This window comes from Episyrphus balteatus, chromosome 3, assembly GCF_945859705.1.
Source record: "Episyrphus balteatus chromosome 3, idEpiBalt1.1, whole genome shotgun sequence".
Taxonomy (NCBI): Eukaryota; Metazoa; Arthropoda; class Insecta; order Diptera; family Syrphidae; genus Episyrphus; species Episyrphus balteatus.
Window position 1 is genome coordinate 123,775,079 of NC_079136.1, and position 20,598 is coordinate 123,795,676.

General features: G+C 28.8%; 1 protein-coding gene across 2 annotated transcripts in view; it reads right to left on the reverse strand.

Moving 5' to 3' along the window:
• LOC129917156 (aryl hydrocarbon receptor nuclear translocator homolog) overlaps positions 1 to 20,598 on the reverse strand; it is a 68,585-nt gene that overhangs the window by 36,316 nt on the left and 11,671 nt on the right. For both annotated transcript variants that reach the window (XM_055997541.1, XM_055997540.1), the window contains one exon: positions 1,158 to 1,238. In XM_055997541.1, coding sequence (XP_055853516.1) covers positions 1,158 to 1,238 — 81 coding nt within the window. The remainder of the gene's footprint in view (positions 1 to 1,157; positions 1,239 to 20,598) is intronic.

Consider the following 20,598-nt stretch of genomic DNA (forward strand, 5'->3'; position numbering starts at 1 on the left):
AAACAAATATGCCATTTTATTTTATTAAAGGTATTTTTAGAAAAAAATTTTCGAAAATTGTAGGAGCCGTTTTTTAAAAAAATAGTTTTTTATATATAAAAATTTTTTAACATTTTTCAAAAAAAAAGTTGGTATGCCATATTGAAGAAATAATTAATTTACACATAAAAACTAAATTTCAAAATTTTTCATTGATCCGTTTTCAAAAAATTGATTTTTCAAAAAAAAGTTTTGAAATATTTTTTAAAAAACCAAAAATGCGTTTTTTGAAAATTTTCTAAAATTTTAATATTATCTTTACTTACACACTTTTGTATAAAAATTTTCATTTAAATCGGGTTAATGTTGTACGAGATATTCAGAAACGAAAAAAACCGTTCTATGACAGGTACCGTTAATAACGGTACAAAAAATATTTTTTTTATTTAAAAAGTTGGCTCTTATGTGTAGTACTACACACAAAAATTTTAATCAAAATCGTTAGAGCTGTTTTTGAAAAAAAATAACTTTTCTATTTCCGTTATATGGCAGGTACCGTTAGTTTTGGTCATAAAAAAAAAATTTCAATTTCCCCTCTAGGGAATCACCAAAAACTGCTAACTACCAAGTTTGAAGAAAATCACTTCACTCGTTTAGGCTGCAGCTCCAGATAGAGACAGACAGACAGACAGACAGACAGAATTGCCGGACCCACTTTTTTGGCATTCTCCATCATCGTAATGTCATGTAAAATTGTTATCTCGAGTTCGATTTTTTTTACGAATCCTAAACTTGCCCTATAGTACCTATATCGCAAGTAAAAATTGACTCGGTGCAATTTTTTCAAGTTTAACTTTGCAGACTACTATTTCAATGATGGAATAAAATTTCTCAATAAAATACATAAAAATCATTCAAAATACTATACAAAATATCTCTAAAACAAATTGTAGCAAAAAACATCTTGAAAAACAAAAACAATAATAGGATATTAAAACTCATATAGAATTAAAATTATTCATTGTCTATCAAGAGATAGACAGATAAACACTCTAATTAGGTATGCACTCTTACGCTCGCTATAGCAAATCCGAATTAATTAAAAATTTAACATTAATTATAATGAAATACATTGTAAGTTTGTTATTGCAGCAAGAGAGTTAAGTTAAACTTCTTACCTAGCGAACCGCTCTTTATCTTGTATATTTTCATCATCCATTCTGTTGTACTTATTAGCGCTTGGCTCTTCTTCATCTGATCTGGAAAAAAAAATGAAAAGAAAAAAATACAAATTATAGTTTAACAGTCATTTATTATAATTTACTGGGAAGGTATTTTTTTGTTAATTAATTTTAATGTTAATAAATTCTTTCTTCAATTGTATACACTTGGAAATATGTAAGTGAAGTATCTAATCTACCTCATAGTATATTTATTTTAGTATTTCAGAAAGCTAAAAAAGTGATTATCATAATTATTGCAACAAGTAACATAATTATATTTGTTTTAACCCTTCGATAACGAATAACTAAATTTTTCGTACGTGTTAAAAATGTATAAACAAAGCATACAACCATGCAAATATTAAAATATATAAATCGTTTTTTTTTTTTTTTTTTTTTTGACGTGATAACGTCTTATAAATCGATGAACCATGGCAGCCACCACAAAAAAGTGACGCCATTTTCTAACGTTACACTCTCGCACTTTCGCAGTGCGGCAAAAAATTTCAATTAAAAATTAAAAATAAACTATTGGAGATACAAAAATCTTTTATAGCTTATTTGAAAGATAATAACCTAAAGCTTAATCCAAATGAAGGATTTTTAAAAATTCCGTCATTTAATAAGGTAAACAGGGGTAAAACGGAAAGATGAAATTTGGGCTAAAATCTAAACGCAAAGTCGTAGAGAATTGATTTTTTTGCTATAGATAGATGAGATTAATTTAAGAATAATTGCATTTAAGAAAAAATTCTAAAAAATTTTTAAACTAAGCTATAACGTTTTGTTTGAACGTTGTACACGTGTTGGGGCTATGACAAAATGATGATTTTGGACACCTAAAGGTGACAGGTTAAAGATGAGAGAAAAAAAAATTAGGGGTCTAATATGGATTTTTTTCCAACGCTTTGCGTTTCAAAATATGAATTTTTGAAAAGGGGTATTTTCGGGTGGTTTTTGATTTTAACCTTTTTTTTTTTGGAGCATTCAAAAAATTTCAAACTTATAGGTAATGTAGGTTTTGACCTTATGCATACATGTGCAAAACCGTTAAGTGAGTTTTGACTGAATAACGGAAGAAACAAGTTTTTAAAAAACACGTTTTTTGACCGTTTTTAACCGATTTTCATCGTTTTTTATTTTTATCTTTTTTTCTTTAATAGAAAGAGGAATAAAGTATATGACGTAATGATAGACCATGACCATGACTAAATGTGTGCGAAGTTTCAATCATTTTCGTAAATACAATGTTGAGATAACGATAAAATAAAATTTTAGAATTCAGCAGGTTATAACTTTTGACCAAGAGCAGATAGAAATTTTATTAAACTTTTATGAGCATCCTTTCATTTGGTATATCATACATAACGGTAGACTAACTACAAGCTACACAATGTTAAATCAAGAAACTTGCGAAAAAAAACTCAAAACACCAGTGGAGATCTGTTGCCCCCCCGAACAGCCACCAGTATGGGAAGTACCGTAATCTCAGTCTGGAAATTCGACATTCGACAGATTGATACGTCATATGAAAGGTGAAATAATAAGCTTTCACATGGTATATAGGTTGTCAAACAACAAAATTGATTCCATAGCCTGAAAATATAAAAATAATTTTTTTTTTTGTTTTTTTCAATGAAATTTGATCGAGTTCAAAAAATTCTAGCTCTTTTTGTAGATGTCTCATAGACCTGATCGATATATATGTATGTATATTTTGAGCTAAGACAATAAGCTTTCAGATGGTATAAAATTTTTTATAGGTTGTTAGGGAAAAAAATGGAATTAATGGCGTGAGAAGATAAAAATTCATGTTTTTTTTTAATCGCAGATTATGAGTTGCATAGGACGTACAAAAATTTCAATGTGTATTATTCTAATATATGTAATGTACATATAGACCATTTTCGTTTTTACTTGCGATATAGGTACTATATATCAAGTTATGCATTCGTACAAAAAAAAAGAGTTGAGATAACATTTTTCCATGACATTACGATGTTAGAGAATGCCAAAAAAGTCTGTCTGTCTGTCTGTATAAGGAGCTACAGCCTAAACGGATGGACCGATTAATGTCAAACTTGGTATATAGCGTTATTTGGCGACTATCCAGAGGGGTTTTTGAAATTAATATTTTTGGACCAAAAATAAGGGTACTTAGAAATGGTTTGTGTATAGTATACTGGCAGGGCAGCTGGTTGTGTAATCGATTTATATTGAAGGTTTTGAATGAACAACAAAACAACTTGTGTGTGTTAACACCAAGTTTAAAGGCTGGAGTTATAGCTATTTCACGGGGACCAACCCGATCATCAGACTCCTTTCAGTGGTGCTAAGTCGTCGCTGCGTCGCACACTGGGGCAGCTCCATAGAGATCAGTGCGCAAAAGTCCACTTTTAAATGTTGTCGAAAGAAGAAAAAACTTTTTCTTTTCTGAAAGTATACAGTATTTATGATATGAAAAATCCATTTTTTTTTATTTTCATGCCTTCCACTATGTTAGACACGCGATCAAAGTTGACAAAATCGTTGTGAATTTTGCAATTGGGAAATAGTACATAAATAAGCTCCTTTTGTTTTTTTAATAACTTTGTTATTTATGGTGCCATTTAAAATATAAAATATGTCCATGGAAGGTAAAGATGTGAAGATTTATTTTTTTATGTTAAAAATGAAAAAAAGAATTCTTGTAATTAATTAAGGGATATGAAGTGCGAGTGTTTTTTTTTAAACGTTGTTTTAGTTTTTGTACAATATCTTCCGTGGCGGCAAAAGTTTAGCAAACCTAATAATTGGCGAAGACTAAGACATACTTCCTTAGTATGAATGTGAAAGCAGAAGTGCTAAACTTCTGCCGCCTATATTTTTTTTTTTTTTTTTCATTTTAGAAAAATAGTGTTCGCGATGGGGAAAATACGATAATTTAGGCGACAAGAATTGATAACGGTATTTTGTAGAAGAGTTCAATAAAATCATTTTTTACTATTGGAGGGGGGGTCTATCTCCCTCCGTTTAGGCGGGAGGGGCAATTTTCTGAAATATGACGAAAAATAAAAAAATTATTAAAAAACAACGGCAACACTAACAGTTATGAACGATACCTTTTTCAAAAGCCAGAATTATGCACTTGATTCTTATTTTTAAATCAAAATATTTAAATTAATTGTTCTCTAAATAATCAACTATAAAGTCAAAATTTGGGAAAAAAATTAAAAAAAAAACACATTCAATACTATTTTTACCAAGTCTGTGAATTGAAATATGAAATTAATCGATGAAATAAACTGCCTCAATTAATTTCTTATCAAATGCTGAAAACCATATGTTTCTATGACTCCTAGTTTTTGAGAAAATTGAAAATTAAAAAACTACCTTTTTATCAGATTTGTATTTTTTAGCTGTTTTCGTTTTTACATAAACATAATGTTTGCAAGCAGTATGCCCCCTAGTAACCCCCCTACTTAGGCTCACTATTATAGTATTTCGGGTGGGTGCGATTTTGGGTGTAGGAAAATTTTCTTTAAAATTTAAGTTTTTCGAATCCAAAAGAAACTTTGTACATACCCAACCTTGTCCCCACCCCAAATCTTTTACTGTGCCCAAGCAGGGGGGTTGCAGGGGGATAGCATGCGGGACAAAGAGGGCCCCAAAAAGGGAGTTAAGTTAAAAAGGTGTTAATATTAGCGAAAATAGCCAAGAAAATGAAAATCTGATACAAAGGTAACTCTCTTATTTTCAATTTTCTCGGAAACTAGAAGGCATTTAAGCAAATAGTTTTCAGTATTTGAGAAAAAATTAGTTGAGGCAGTTTATTTCATCGATTAATTTCATATTTAAAGTCACAGTCTTGATTAAAATAGTATTCAATTTGTTTTTTCAATTTTTTTTTTCACAAATTTTGACTTTGAAATCAATTATTTCAAAAACAATTGATTGAAATAACTTGATTTTAAAACTCAAATTAAGTGTACAGTTTCTGCTTTTGAAAAAGGTATCATTTATACCTGTAAGTGTTGCCGTTGTTTTTTAATGATTTTTTTTTAATTTTTTGTCATATTTTAGAAAATTGCCCCTCCCGCCTAAACGGGGGGAGATAGACCCCCCCTCCCGTAGTAAAATATAATTGTATTGAACTCTTCTACAAAATACTGTTATCAATTCTTTTCCCCTAAGTTATCGTACTCGTGCCTTTTTTTCCTGTGTAAACACGCAAGTTTATGTTAAAGCAAATTTGAACTCATTTTTACTATTTTACATAACTATTAAACACAAAAAGTCACTTTAGACTCTTCAAAATAATTTATCGCACAAAACCACTACTTTTGCCCCACTGTGCGTCGGCCTCCCAACCGCTATGTCGCGAGTTCAAGTCCCACTCGGGCAATTTTCAAAAATAATTGAACATAAGCGACTGATGTATAATTTTACAAACAAGGCCCAACTTTTGATTTAAAAAAAAATATTTTTTGGAAGGTTACTAACGGTACCTGCCATAGAACCGTTTTTTTGGTTTAAAAATATCTGTTACAAGACTAACCCGATTTCAACGGAAATTTTTATACAAAAGCGTTTAATTAACCGTAATATTCAAATGTTAGAATTTTTTTAAAAATGTTTCAATTTTTTTTTTTTTGAAAACAGGTTTTTGAAATGTTTCCAAAATTTTGTTTTTAAAACTAAATTAATTATTTCTTCAAAATGGCATACCAAGTTTTTTTTTTAATGTTAAAAAATTTGTATATATAAAAAATTAAATTTAAAAAAAACCGCTCTAACGATTTTCAAAATTTTTTTTCTCAAAATTCTTTTTAAGAAAAAAAAACCTTTTTTTCATTCTCTATCTTATATAACTCTATCTTATATCAATAATCCTAAATTTTTTATATTCGGAATTACTTGATTTAAGAATTAAAAATTCTTAATTGTGAGTTTTTGACATTGGTAGTAAAAATTAATAGGAATTTCATAAGTTGCTCTGGGAACAACCGAACGTTTTTTATAAGCTTCACAACATCAATTCCAAAAGTCACTACACTTGAAGGGTTAAAAAAGTAAAGAAATCAAAACAACAACAAAAAAAAATAATTTCCGATTTTAATCGCAAAAACAAAGAAACACAGCGTGAGAAATTTCTATATGAATGAAAACAAAAAAAAAATAATCGGTGTGTCTATTATTTGACATCCTTGCAACAGCATTTTATGTCAGAATCCTGCTGGTAGTGAGCAACGATGTGTATGAAAGTATATATACCCACTAAATGCCCGTGAGTACAATTTTTTTTTTTTTTTGTTATGAATAAATCACGAAAGATACCGGAATACAAAAGCGGAACAACAACTTCCGATATTATATTTTTATTGAAATATGCTCGATTTCCTAAAAAGGAACAATGTGTGATGTTGGATGTGTTTCCTTTGTTTGTTTTTTTGATTGAATATAAGTTGCTATCGCGCAAATATATACGGGACCTTGGGAATATCCTAGTGATGGGAATCCATAAACTTGATCACATCACAATCACACTCGACGCGATTGAGAGAGTCGTGAGTCACTTTAGTGTTCTCTAATGCGGGTTAGCCATTTTTTTTTTTTTCTTCTTTTATTGTCGCTGAACTCTTTTTTTTTTTTTTATTTTTACTTTTTATGGGAATATTTAGAGTTTCATGCTTGAAGGATAAACGGAAGTACTCAAACTGTCTCCCCAAAACACCCCACACGAACAAGATAAAAAAAAAAAAAAAAAAAAAAACACCTCGTATTTGGTTAACATTTTTTTGGGAAAAGGCAATTAACCATTGAAAAGGGTCAAAACAAATTGCTTTAATTAAAGAAATTTGAATTTATGCTATCATTGTTGTTTTATTATTATTTTATTCTTTTTTGTTATTTTTTTTTCTGGTTGGTATTTCTTTGTTTTTTTTTTTTTTTTAATTGGGGTTAGAAACAAGGAGTTGTTGTCGCTGGAAAGTGCGAATGAAATGAAATGGTGGTAACCCATTCCTTTTGATATAAAAAAAAAGGAAAATTTTATTGCAGTAAAAAAAAAAAAGGTCGTTATTCCTCCAATGGAAAGGTATTTCGTTCGAAATGAAAAATAAAAGTACCAACAAAAAAATTAAAAAGAAAAACGACTGCAACAGAAAAATTCAAAAGATTACCAACTTAAACTTGATACACAGACATTTTTGTGTTTTGTTTTTCTGTTTTTCCTTTTTTCCTTTTTTATTTTATTTTTGAAGAACATTATCGTATACTGTTGCACAATAGCGCACAATGAACATCATTTTCTTTTTTTTTTTTTATATTTCCATTCTTGTTTTCTAAGAGATTGTTATTATATTATCCTTTTTTTTTTTTTGCTTTGCTTTTGCTGGTTCTCCTTCGATTCAGTTTTTTTTTTAACGCCCCAATATAGACAGTCTGGATCGGTAGGGATGAGCAATTTTTTTTTTTCTTTAGCAATTCGTACAGCTTTTAATGTTTCACTTGATATGTAGGTCCTGTTCTATTTGTCAAATCATATAGAACAGTAATAAAAGTAATTTTTGAAGTGAAAACTTCTATAGTATCGTAGTGATTTGAAACAAAATGAAACGAAAACGCGACACGAACATTCAACTTGTTATAACTTTTTTGTTTTAATAAATAGATGAATGAAATTTTTACTGTAGATAGTTAATTTAATTTCAATTAATTTCATATTCAAAATTCTGAGATGACGGTAAAAAGATGTTCTTTTTCTACACACGTTATATCTTTTGATCTAGTGCACATACAAATTTGATTTAACTTTAATACGCATGCTGATAACATAACCTTTCATTTGATATATCACAATTAACTGTACGAGCTCTACAAGTTACACAATCTTAAATTGAAAAACTTGAAAAACTTTGAGATCTGTTGACGATGACCAGTAATCTCAGCTTGAAATTTCGACATAGTTGGCTTTAAAAAATTCTTATTTTTTTTCTAGGCATGGTAGAAATATGAAATAATATATGAAAAAAGATTGATTTTTTTTTTTGATGAAAAGTGATTTGGTTTGAAAAAAATAAGCGCTTTTTGTAGATATTGCATAGACATGGACGATATAAATATTTTGAGCTGAAACAATAAGCTTTCAGATGATATAAAATTAATATAGGTTGTCATATAAAAAACTAATGATGAACCCTCTGATAATAGTAGGTATACAGCTTTCTTTAAGCTGACTACATCAAAGAATCTGAAGTGAAAAAAAAAATGTATTTAAAGGAGATAGAATAAAAAATAGGCAGATTTTTTCTTTTTTTTCAAGAAAATTTTTTTTTAAGGTTTCACTTCTACCACGTGTGAATTGCAAACATGACTTTTTTTTTTTATTTTCCTTGCATTACAAATTTACAACAAAAAAAAAAAAAAAAAAACGAACATTTTCTAATCTACAGCAGTTTGTTTATGCGTTATAGTCTTCTGAACTTAATCTGATACTTTTTTTTTTATTCGATGCTCGTTTTTCACGGAAATCGACATTTTAAGAATCCATCTTAATTGACTTTTTCTTTTTCAATTCACTACGTTGTGCTCATAACTTATGCTTAGTGGTTCCTGGGACCAAATCTGATAGCCTATTTTGAGTTGTCAATGAAAAAAAACGAAATCGGGAAGCCTCCGAAAAATGCACATTTTCGCAAAAACTGAGATTTTTTAAATTGCATAAAATCCCGCCTAGAATAACTTTTTTTTACAATCTATTAGTATTTGCTATGTTTTTTAGAATCTAAAGAGCTATGAAGAATCTTTACTCACTTTTTTGTCAGTATTTTTTTAATTTTTAATTTTTTTTTTTTTTAATTTTCATTTTTTTTTTTTTTTTTAATTTTCAATTTTTCTTTAATTTTCATATTTTAAATTTTCAAATTTTCAATTTTTTTTTAATTATCATTTTTTGTTTTTAATATTAATTTTTTTTTTAATTTTTTTTTTTTTTAATTTTTTTTTTTAATTTTTTTTTTTTAATTTTTTTTTTTTAATTTTTTTTTTTAATTTTTTTTTTTAATTTTTTTTTTTTTTAATTTTTTTTTTTTTTAATTTTTTTTTTTTAATTTTTTTTTTTTAATTTTTTTTTTTTAATTTTCTTGGAAATCCGATAAATGCTGGCTGAGTTGGACGTCCTTGTAATATGAATCGGTTACCACTCACGCAAAATAATCTGCTGTCAGCTCTCGGTTTATAATCAATTTAAGTAACAATAAGTAAATTTTTAATGTCAAGTAATTATTTTTTTTTTCTAGTTTTCTGTGTAATGTTATTCTGTGATAATATTTGTGTTTTGTTTTTTTTTTATAATTTTTTTTCTACCTTTTTTTATTATTTGAACTATAATATTAAAGTTAATATTACACCAAACAGTCAATATAAGAAAGATAAATTCGACGAATATAAAAAAATATTTAAGTAGGTATTGTACATATTTTGCAAAATTTGTTTTTTTTTTTTTTTTGCAATGCAGACATTTTTCTTATTTTCAATGACATTTTGTCAATGCAAATATTTTTCAGTTGCAACAAATATTATTTTTTTAATGCAATATTTTATTTGCAATCAATTTTTTTTTTATTTGCAATAAAAAACAAATGTATTAAAAAAATAATTTTTTAACAACAGTGGTGCAAATTCTTTTTACAAAACGTTTATTAAGTTTTTGTTCCTTTAAGAAAAGCTAGTGCAGTGATAATGTAGATACTTTGTTGAGTGAAAAAAAATAGTAATCACACATTCAGCTCTGGTGGCAGTTGGTATATGGTACGAGAATGTAGGTATGTATATGACCATTTTCATACAAAACAAAAAAAGTTAAAATGACTCTAATTAAGTGAACCGCACTGTTCATGTATGTATGGCTATTAAAGATTGTTGTTTTTTTTTTTAATTTTATTATTATTTTTTTTTTTTTTTTTTTTTTTTCAAAAGAAACATAATGGTAAAAGTGAATCACTTTTGTATTGCTTGTTGAGGGAGCCTTATTGTTGTTGAGGAGCCTCTTTAACTCAGTTTGGACTCTAAGTTGTTGTTTTTTTTTTTTTTTATTATTATTGTTTTGTTTATTTGTGGCCTATAAAATTGTACAAGCATTATATTCGTATATGTATGCCCTTTAACAGAACAAAAGCAAAAATGAATTTGTTAAAAATATGCCCAAGGATATGTAGACACAATTGTTTTTTTTTTTTTTTATTCCTTTATCAGAGTTAAAGAGTAATAAATCGTTGTATTTTTAATAGAATGCCAAATAACAGAAATTTTTAATTTGAAATCTAAAATTAATAAAAACACACAAAAAGTGGGTTTTCAAAAGATTTACGGGAAAAAGAAAATCGCAAAATTTTCGATTTTTTTCCTTTGAGTAAACTATATCTAATTTCTTCTATCTAATCTTTTTCAAAGTCTCATTATTTCACCATCAAAAGTGCTCTATAATTTTTGACAATAATTCAGCGCAAAATAGGCGGTTTTCACACGGATAAAAAAGACCAGCTAAAAACAAAAGGATTCCACATTAAATTAAGCGGGATTTCTGAATGGTTTTTATGCCAAGCTGACTTCCTCTTTAATTTTCTAAATCTCTTGAATGCGCAAATTTAAAAGAAATCCACTTAATTTAAGCAGAAAATCATGTTACTTTTAGGTGGAAACATTTTAATTAAAAAAAAAAACTGGTAGCCACTTATTTTTTGTCGATTTTTTAAGAATTAAAATGAAATAAAGTTTACCTTAAAATTAATAGAATTTAAGCGGATTCCACTTATTTTAAGCGGGAATTGTATTTTTTTAAGAGGGTGTGATTTAAGGTGGAAAACAAAGTTTTTTTTTCGTATTGGGTTCAACTTTTTTTTAAGAAAATATACCAAATACAAAGGCAAATAGGTGCGACTCCTTGGTTTACTTAATATCGACCTACCTTTACCAGTAATTTGAAAAAAAAAAAACAATAATGGAAAGTTCTTCTTAACACAAAAAAAAAAAATCCAAATAAACATACCCAAGTCTATAATTCTACACATAAATCCGTTTCTAAAGAAGACAAATTATGTTGAATTCGATTCGCAAAAGAAAACACAACAACAACGACGACGGACGACCCCGCATCGCATGAAGCTAAGAAGGAAAATGTTGTTGTTTAAGTATTCCTTTAGCATTTGTGGGGAAGAATGGCAAAGGAATGAAGCTGAATAGCTGGCCATCATCATCATAAGCAGCAACGTTCCCTTTTTGACTTTTTTTTTTCGTCTTCTTCCTTTTTTTGTTGTTGTTGTTGTTGTATATTCCCTTCTCGTCATGATGTTTATAGGAGGTATATACACGGGACAAAAATAGCACAAGACCAACTGCCGCACATCAGTAAGGTGCATCTATTCTAGATATTATAAGCCAGGCAGAAGACTATACTCTCTTTCCACTATATAAGAGTTTATTGACATTTAAATTTTTCCTTCAACAAAACGGTATACCTACAATTTTTAAAGAAAACAAAATTGATTTATTATCAACAAATGGTTCTTCTAAATGTAACTAAGAATATTGAGATGGGCGTGACGTATGTGACACTTAAAGTCATTTGTACTTATTTTGACCTTCGAGTTGGTTGTTGTTGTTTGGTTGGTAATAAAGTCATAAAGTCAACACTTAATGTAAAATTAAACAACAAAAACATGAAAGGGAGGGTTTTTCCCATTAGACAAGGGTTACCGAGGGTAGTTTCTTGTCACAAATAAAATTTACAAGTATTTTTGTTTTTTTTTTTTGCTTTTTCAATATCTTATTATTTTGTATTGACAAACAAAATGAATTGTGTAAGAGTGCACTTATTTTTTCTTTCATTTTCAATCAGAATAAGTAAGTCAGGTAAATTGAAATATGCAAATGCAAATGGTTTTGTTTGAACAACAAAGATGTCACTCTTTTCATTTCGTTAAAATATAGAGTGACAAGATAGGTATCTAACCTTTGACAGCAGTCAAGCACGGACATTAAAGATTTTTTTAGTGGAGGGTAATGCTTGGTATATGAGTATTTTTACTTTAAGAAAAAAATACCAATTCAAACAAAAAATTGGATAAAAGCAATCAAAACAGATTAAGGATCATCAATGTTTATTTATTTATTTTCGTATTTTTTTCTTTTTTGTTTTTTTAAGAAATTATGATTGATGCAGAACTAATGTATAACTTCATCTCTAATGCATTCATCATCATTGGGTAGACTTCATCGTATACAGTATAGACGTAAGAAGTAAGACACGAAAAAAAGGGTTTACCCTTACCCGCAGGCACTATAGTTATTAATGTTGCGCACAAGATTGTATTTCTTCTTAGTTAGACTTTTCTTTGAAGTTCGATCACTATCATTATAGGTTTTTGTTCTTGGCGCAAATTCATCATCAGATGGGGGAATTATTCTTGAGGATTGAATTTATCCGTGGGAATTGTGTGTTGAGAAATTTCTTGTGATCTTGTTATCTAAAAGTTTATACTTTATTTGACGGAATATATTAATATGTATTTGGTTCAGCGCCAGTGAATCCTTTTTTTTTAAGCAGTAATCTAGTATTTTTATCAGAAATGATTTATAGTTTCAGAGTAACAAATTCCGCAAAATGTTTGCAATTAGAATAGAGTTTTTCGACCATGGTCTGGGTTTGGCGTCATAGTTAATTACATAAAATTCTTAATATCTACAGATTCAACTCGGATCAATTAGATTGCACCAAAAAATAAGTTTTCGATAAAATTTTCAAGTTCCCATCCTCTAAAAGAAAAAAACGCACCACAATGTAAGATGATTTTATACACTTTTACCTTTGCATTTAAAAAAATTGATTTTAAAACTCGAACTAGAAAGTTTTGAGATTTTTTATCAATATAACTGCATAAAAAAAAACCGAAAAACTTTTTTTGATTTAGATTATGATCATTTAAAGTCAAAATTGGGCTTCTTTAATTTTTTAACAAAAATTTAATCGAATAAAACAAAAAAAAAAAAAAAAAAACTGCTCAATGGGTTTAATCAAAACTTTTTGGGATTTTTGAGGCTGTAAAAGGCAAAATCAACAAAACTGGTTCCCTTGATATTTCCAACTTAGCGCCTGATTATGCCAAGTCACCAAAAGCCCTTTTTTTTCTTGATTTTTCATATTAATACAAAAAAATTTAAAAAGCCCAAAACTACCCGATTTTTGAGGAAAATTTATTAAGATTTAAGATTGGCGGTTGCTGTGTTTGAAAACAAAAAGATCTTTTTCTTTTTAAAAGTGGTCGTATCAAATTAAAAAAAAAAACGGAAATTTGCTGAATGAGGAAGTTATCTTTCGGTGTTCATTAGGATTGAGAATTTAAAACTAGAAAGTTCGAGATTTAAAATCATCTTTTTTTTTTTTAATTCCAGTGCAACCGTTTATAAAGGAAATACAGTCACTTGAAAAACTTCCACAAATTTGTATTTTTTTGTAATCCCTTAATTTTTACCGCTAGTGTATTTGTATTTGAATTTTTTTAATTTCAAAAATCATTCATTAAAAAATATGTACATTGTACATACTTAAAAATCAAATTGTTGTATAAATCTTTAGCTTTAAAAAAAAGCTATTGTTTTCTTAAACATTTGTTTTTTTCTATTTATTCAAAAAAAAAAAAAAAAAAAGTGGAAAATTTTGTATTTTGCGTTCAACAAAGTTAAAGCTACATAAAACAACGCAAATTTTTACTTTGTCAACAAATTTTGGTTAATGATAAAAAATAAAAACAAAAAATTATTTTTTTTTACATTTTTTCAATTTGAGGTTATGTAAAAAAATTATCCAAATTGTCTACATATAACCTTTTTGTCAGAAAACGTCAAATCTCGATTTTGTATCCACCATCTTTTATCCCTCCCCCACACCACTTATCTAAACTATTTATTTTTAATTTCTTCATCATTCATTTTCAGCTTATTGTTTTTTTTTTTTTCAAAAATGTTTTCTTCTTTTTTTACTTGCGATATAGGGAAAGTTTAGGATTCGTAAAAAAAATCGAACTCGAGATAACAATTTTACATGACGGAGAATGCCAAAAAAGTGGGTCCGGCAATTCTGTCTGTCTGTCTGTCTGTCTGTCTGTCTGTCTGTCTGTCTGTGTGTCTGTCTCTATCTGGAGCTGCAGCCTAAACGAGTGAAGTGATTTTCTTCAAACTTGGTAGTTAGCAGTTTTTGGTGATTCCCTAGAGGGGAAATTGAAATTTTTTTTTTATGACCAAAACTAACGGTACCTGCCATATAACGGAAATAGAAAAGGTAATTTTTTTCAAAAACGGCTCTAACGATTTTGATTAAAATTTTTGTGTGTAGTACTACACATAAGGGCCAACTTTTTTAATAAAAAAAATATTTTTTGTACCGTTATTAACGGTACCTGTCATAGAACGGTTTTTTTCGTTTCTTAATATCTCGTACAAAATTAACCCGATTTAAATGAAAATTTTTATACAAACGTGTGTAAGTAAAGATAATATTAAAATTTTAGAAAATTTTCAAAAAACGCATTTTTGGTTTTTTAAAAAATATTTTAAATTTTTTTTTTGAAAAATCAATTTTTTGAATCAATGAAAAATTTTGAAATTTAGTTTTTATGTGTAAATTAATTATTTCTTCAAAATGGCATACCAACTTTTTTTTTGAAAAATGTTAAAAAAATTTTATATATAAAAAATTATTTTTTTAAAAAACGGCTCCTACAATTTTCAAAATTTTTTTTCTAAAAATACCTTTTTATACGAGGAATAAAATGGCATATTTGTTTTTTTTTTTAAGATATTTTAAAACGGAGTTTTATTAATTATAAAAACAGATTTAATTTTTTTATACTACTTATGAAATTTCTTCAAAATATCAAATTTTAAATTTCTTGAATAAAAAGCTTTAACATTATAGTTACTTTAAGCATAAGAGCAAGTACGTGCGACCCCAGTCGTGCAATTTATTTTAATTGCACTGGTCTAAATTATGTTAAAACCTTTTTAATTTTGATATCTTTAAGACATTTTTTGGCGTCACAGATGAACATTTTGAAATCGAGGTAGAACGATATTAATTTAAAGTATTTAATTTACAAAACACGATAAAAACAAAGATAACTGAGAACATAGGCGCCTGATTACAAGTCTAATTATGTCAATTAACTGTAAGCGTTCGTAAACGAAATATTCTAGGCAACGTCAAACCTTATATTCTTTAACTCATTAACAAAATCGCCTTTTCAATCAAACCATCAATTTTAAATTTTATGAATTTTAAAGTTTTATTATAAAAATATTCCATCATCATCTGCTCTGTTTAAATCCAATTGTTTTTCTCATTAATCTATACCTACAATAGGTATAATATCCGTTATAAAAGAAAATCCTTAATAAACCCTGAATAAAATCCTTTTAATCCTGCTGCCTTGAAAAGACAAACGAATGGATAAGTATAACGCAGTCATATTCCACCCTCTCTCTCATACTCTTATTTATACTCTATGTACTCTATGAACCATCAGTGGGGAATAGATGAACATAAAAAAAAAAAAAAGTAAAGCAAAAAAAAAAAAAAATTATTGATGGTAAATTTATCATTTGCAAACAATTTTGCATAAATCGAGGGTACCAAGACCAACAAAAACAAAAACAACAACAACGAGAACAACCAACCAAACGGCGGCAACCAAACCAAACAACATCGAACGAACGTTGTTGCCTGATGCTTTAGTGTTATATTTTCTGACTGGGTAAATCCCATAAACGTGATTTGTATCATACAACAAGGACTCCAGTCATTAGTATTTTCATCCGTCAAATAGTAGGTGAGGCGTAAAGTTTGATAATATATATTGCGAAATCTACCTGTGGATATTCCAGGAACGGATTTATTTATAAATGATAATATTGAATAAAGGAAGTGTATGACCATGAGTTTGGAGGTTCCCCATAAAGCGAGTGACCATGAAGATAAATTGATTCTTCGAATACATTCCATAGTTTCTTTTTGTCATATTTTCACTCCCAATTAATATTTCAGCTTAGATTAAATTTAAGAGTTTTTTTTTTTTTTTGAAACTATAAGCTATGTAACGCGAGTAACGCGTTACACATTCGTGTAGTGCGGTTCAAGAAAAGATATCTATATTTGACGGTACTTCCGAAACTGGACTCGAGACTTAACTGATAAGCATTTCTCGAAGCGCCAATATTACGGTTTAATTGTTGTAAAAGAGTAACGCAACGAGCTATTTTTTATTGGAACAGCTTTCTCGATGCAAATACAACTCATAGAAAGTGCTGATAGTTGAAACTAGTGCGATAACTGCTTTTAATTACTCTGCTCTTTCACTGAGCTGTGAACAGTTGCAATTGCTCTTCAATATAGCTGCTCATTCCTCAGTCTTCAGCCTTACAAAAGTCCAAACCAATTTAAGAATTTAGTGAAATCTTCAAACTTAGCCATTCAAGATCCACATCCAAAGAAGATAGGAGTGAATGAGGTAACGCGAATAGGAATGTGTTATGTCTCATCATCAGCAAAATAATTGAGTGGATTAGAAATTTCCAAATAGAAAGAGTATCGGAGAAAAAACGGACCCCTGTGGTACTCCAGCATTTATTTTGTTGGTTTTAGGCTTGAATTCATCCAATTCGATTTAAGAAATGTTCGACACTTTAATTACACTGGTCAACAAGGTTTTTGCCACAACAACCAAAATATACTTTTCCAGTAGTTTTTGATGTGCTGAACTCGAATCTGAAGTCAGAAAATTGTTATTGGCCTCGGTTTTTTAAATATTACCGTTAGAAAATGTAAAAAAACGTAATTTTGGCTGCTTTCGAGGTTATGTTTTTTTGTGGGTTAATACATTGTGAGTAAATTTGTAACGGTGGCTATAAGAACTGATTTTATTCTTTCAAAAAATGTTTAAATCTTTCCGATATCTGTTTTACTGCCCGAGATATTTAAAATTTAAGCAGCGGTCTTTGAATCAGAAACAACACTGGCCAACCAAATTAAACTTTTTTTGCCACAAGAACCAAAATATACTTTTCTGCAGGTTTTTGGGTAGCTGAGCTCGAATCCGCAATTAGAAAAATTTTATTAGCCTTAGTTCTTGAAATATTACCGTTATAAAGTGCAAAAAAAAGGTTTTTTTTTATAACGGTTATATTTCAAGAACGGAGGCTAATAGAATTTTTCTGATTGCGGATTCGTGCTCAGCAACCCAAAAACCTTCAGAAAAGTATATTTTGGTTCTTGTGGCAAAAATTCTGTGATCAGAGACTTAATCTTTTAATTAAGTTTAGTTTCTCTTTGGCTTATTAACTGAAATTTAAGATATCTCGAGCAATAAAAGAGATATCGGGAAAATTTAAACAGTTTTTGAAAGTAGAATATCAGTTCTTATAATAACCGTTAATAATTTGTTTCTAATGAATTACCCCACATAAAAACAGAACCTCGAAAACAGCCAAAATGACGTTTTTTAGCATTTTATAACGGTAATATTTCAAAAACGGAGGCCAATCAAATTTTTCTGACTTCAGATTCGGATTCAGCACCCCGAAAAATACTAGAAAAGTATATTTTCGTTCTTGTGGCAAAAAAAAAGTCAAATTTTGTTGACCAGTGTTATTATTGATGTGTTCTTCTTTCGCTGATAAATCATTTCGAGATGATTATTTGTGCTTCTCGAAAGGACCTACGATGTTGGTGGTTGTTTTTAATTTTTTAAAAGTTGTTTCTTTTGATTAAATGTTCCTTGTGATGAATTGTCATTTATTGGGCTGACCATGATGACTTGTCATGTGATTATAGGAGCAGTGATAACTTGATTTAAAACTTCTTTGATGTTGGCTTGATATTGGCCCCATAAGTGTTGGCGGAGATGTTTTGAACAGCTCAAAGTAAAATTGTACTAAAGCTGCCTTGAACTGAATTAACATATTTGTGTCTCCATACTTTGAACTTGACCTAAACAATTAGTCTGGTTTAGGAGAAACAGGTTTTACTTTCCCAATAAATAATATCAAAACCAAGCAACAAATAAATAAATTATTTTGGGCCTTTTTATTCATCAGTCCGTAACTGGATAGGTAATATTGTCCCTCCAGCAAAACAAAGGACAACCAATAACAAATAAAACACAACACTATCAATCTTGTTCATGGACATTAGCCTTGTCCTCAACTACTACGAGTATATATAGAATGTTTCCAAAATATTACTAATTACTAATCAAATGTACCAACAAATAGTTTTTGGGTGGGCAAACACTTTAGTAAAAGGAATAGAACATTTATTTTGAGAGAGGAAGAAGCATCAGGAACCTATTTTAAAAAATGTCAAATGCTTCATTTGCATTAACGTTCCTATATTTTGTTTCTCCCTTCTTTTTTTTTCATTATCTTCTTTCTAACCCATCACACAAATACATAAATATTGTGTGCATGCAATGTTTCTGTTTCGGAATGGTACATATTTCCTTCAGGATAAATCTACTTCATCCTTGGTTGAAGATGAAGAAAAATAATATATCCTTGAATGCGGATGTTACGAAAAAGGAAGACGTTTCACTTTGACAACTCAGCTATACGAGTGTTTGTTCAGTTGATGCTTAGTTTATTACCCTAAATTTATCTAGATCTATATATACAAAAGCAAAATAGATATCAGCGAGAGTGAGAGAAGAGGGAGGAGTGTATAGAACTAAAAAAAACAAAAAAAAAAGTATCTCAAAAAAAATAATCTTTGATATCTTTACGATTTTTTTTAACAATTTTTTTTTTCTTCATCGTCGTTGTCGTCGTCATCACCGCCATAGTCTCAAAAAAAACTCCTCTGGTAGCTAAGAGTATAAACGAATATCCCAGAGAGTACCTATCTACCTATAGAAGGTACATGGTATGGAGAACAGTCTTTCTTTTGAAAACTTTTCATTAATATTCGAAAAGTGTCTACGAACATTATAAGACCAAAGCAAAATACGATAAAGTACTACAACAAGGTGTACCTCTATGCGCCCTCGTCCCGACCCGATTCCGATATTCCAACGCCATGAAATGTTCCAACGTTCTTCATGGTGATGATGATGATGATGGTAATGGTGATGGTATATGGGCAAATGTGGGCTCAACCATCAGCCAAAACCAACTATACACCACCAACACCATACACACAACACAGAGGGCTAAGGAATTCAGACAAAATAAAAAAAAATTACACAAAAAAAAAAAAAAAGAAAGAAAGATTTCTTTCGTTTCTAAGTAACAAGCAAACGACAAACGAAATAAAAAAAAAAAATTACAAAAAAAAAAAAAGAAATCCTCAAAAAAAAAAAAAAGAAGCCATCAAGTAGGTACAATCTGTGTGCTTTGTCCCATATCTTATTTTGACAGTGAAAAATGTGTTATCAAACCAACAAATCGGAGATTCGTCGAATTCACAGTGTATACAAAGGTACTATACTCGTACTCGAAGACTGACTTGTAGATATATTTATGTATGTTATCCCAGAAAAGTGCCTATTTTATAAATCTGTTTAAGGAAGCATATCTAACATACATATCTTTTCTCTCTATAGGATTTTTTTGGTTTTGGTACGTACGTTACGTTTACGTATATAAATACATTTTTTTTTTTTTTTTTGATTTTTTTTTTTTTTTTGTAAGTAGGTTTATGTAGAAGAGGACTGAAGTTTTTTTTTTATTATTTTTGTCAAGAATAAATCATCTTGATTTGTCAAAGGAAAAAAAAAAAGTTGAAATCATTTTTTAAAGATTACGAATTCATTTCGCTGCTGGAGAAGGCAAAACATTTAAAACATTTTAGAGTTTTCCCATCTTGCTTTAAAGAGAGGTGTTATTATAGTTATTTTTGGAAATTAAAACTATATTTTAGTTTTTTTGTGTTTTTTATTAACAAATCATTTTGTTTTCGTAACATTTTGTATTTCAAATGTAATTTGCAATTCAAAAAGTTACTTTTTTTTATTTTGGCTTTATATCAATTTCAAAATTTGGCCTTATTGCGATTTTTAGGAAATATATTTCACCCATGACCAAGTAAAATAACTCTAATTCGGCATTATATTACTTTCTCAGTTTTATTATATAAAACAAAATTCAAAATACGGGGATTTTTCCGAACATGAACAACTTTTCGCCCGGAACTCATAAAAAAGAAAAAGTAAAATTAAATTTTTTTTGGTTAGAATCTTGTTCACGTGAAACTCAGATAGGGCTGAATATTAAACCAAAAAATCACGAGGTTTTATTTAATCAAACTTCCTTAAACTAGGATTGTAAACGTTCCTGTTCTCAAATTCTTAAAAAAAGGCCAGGGACAAAGGTC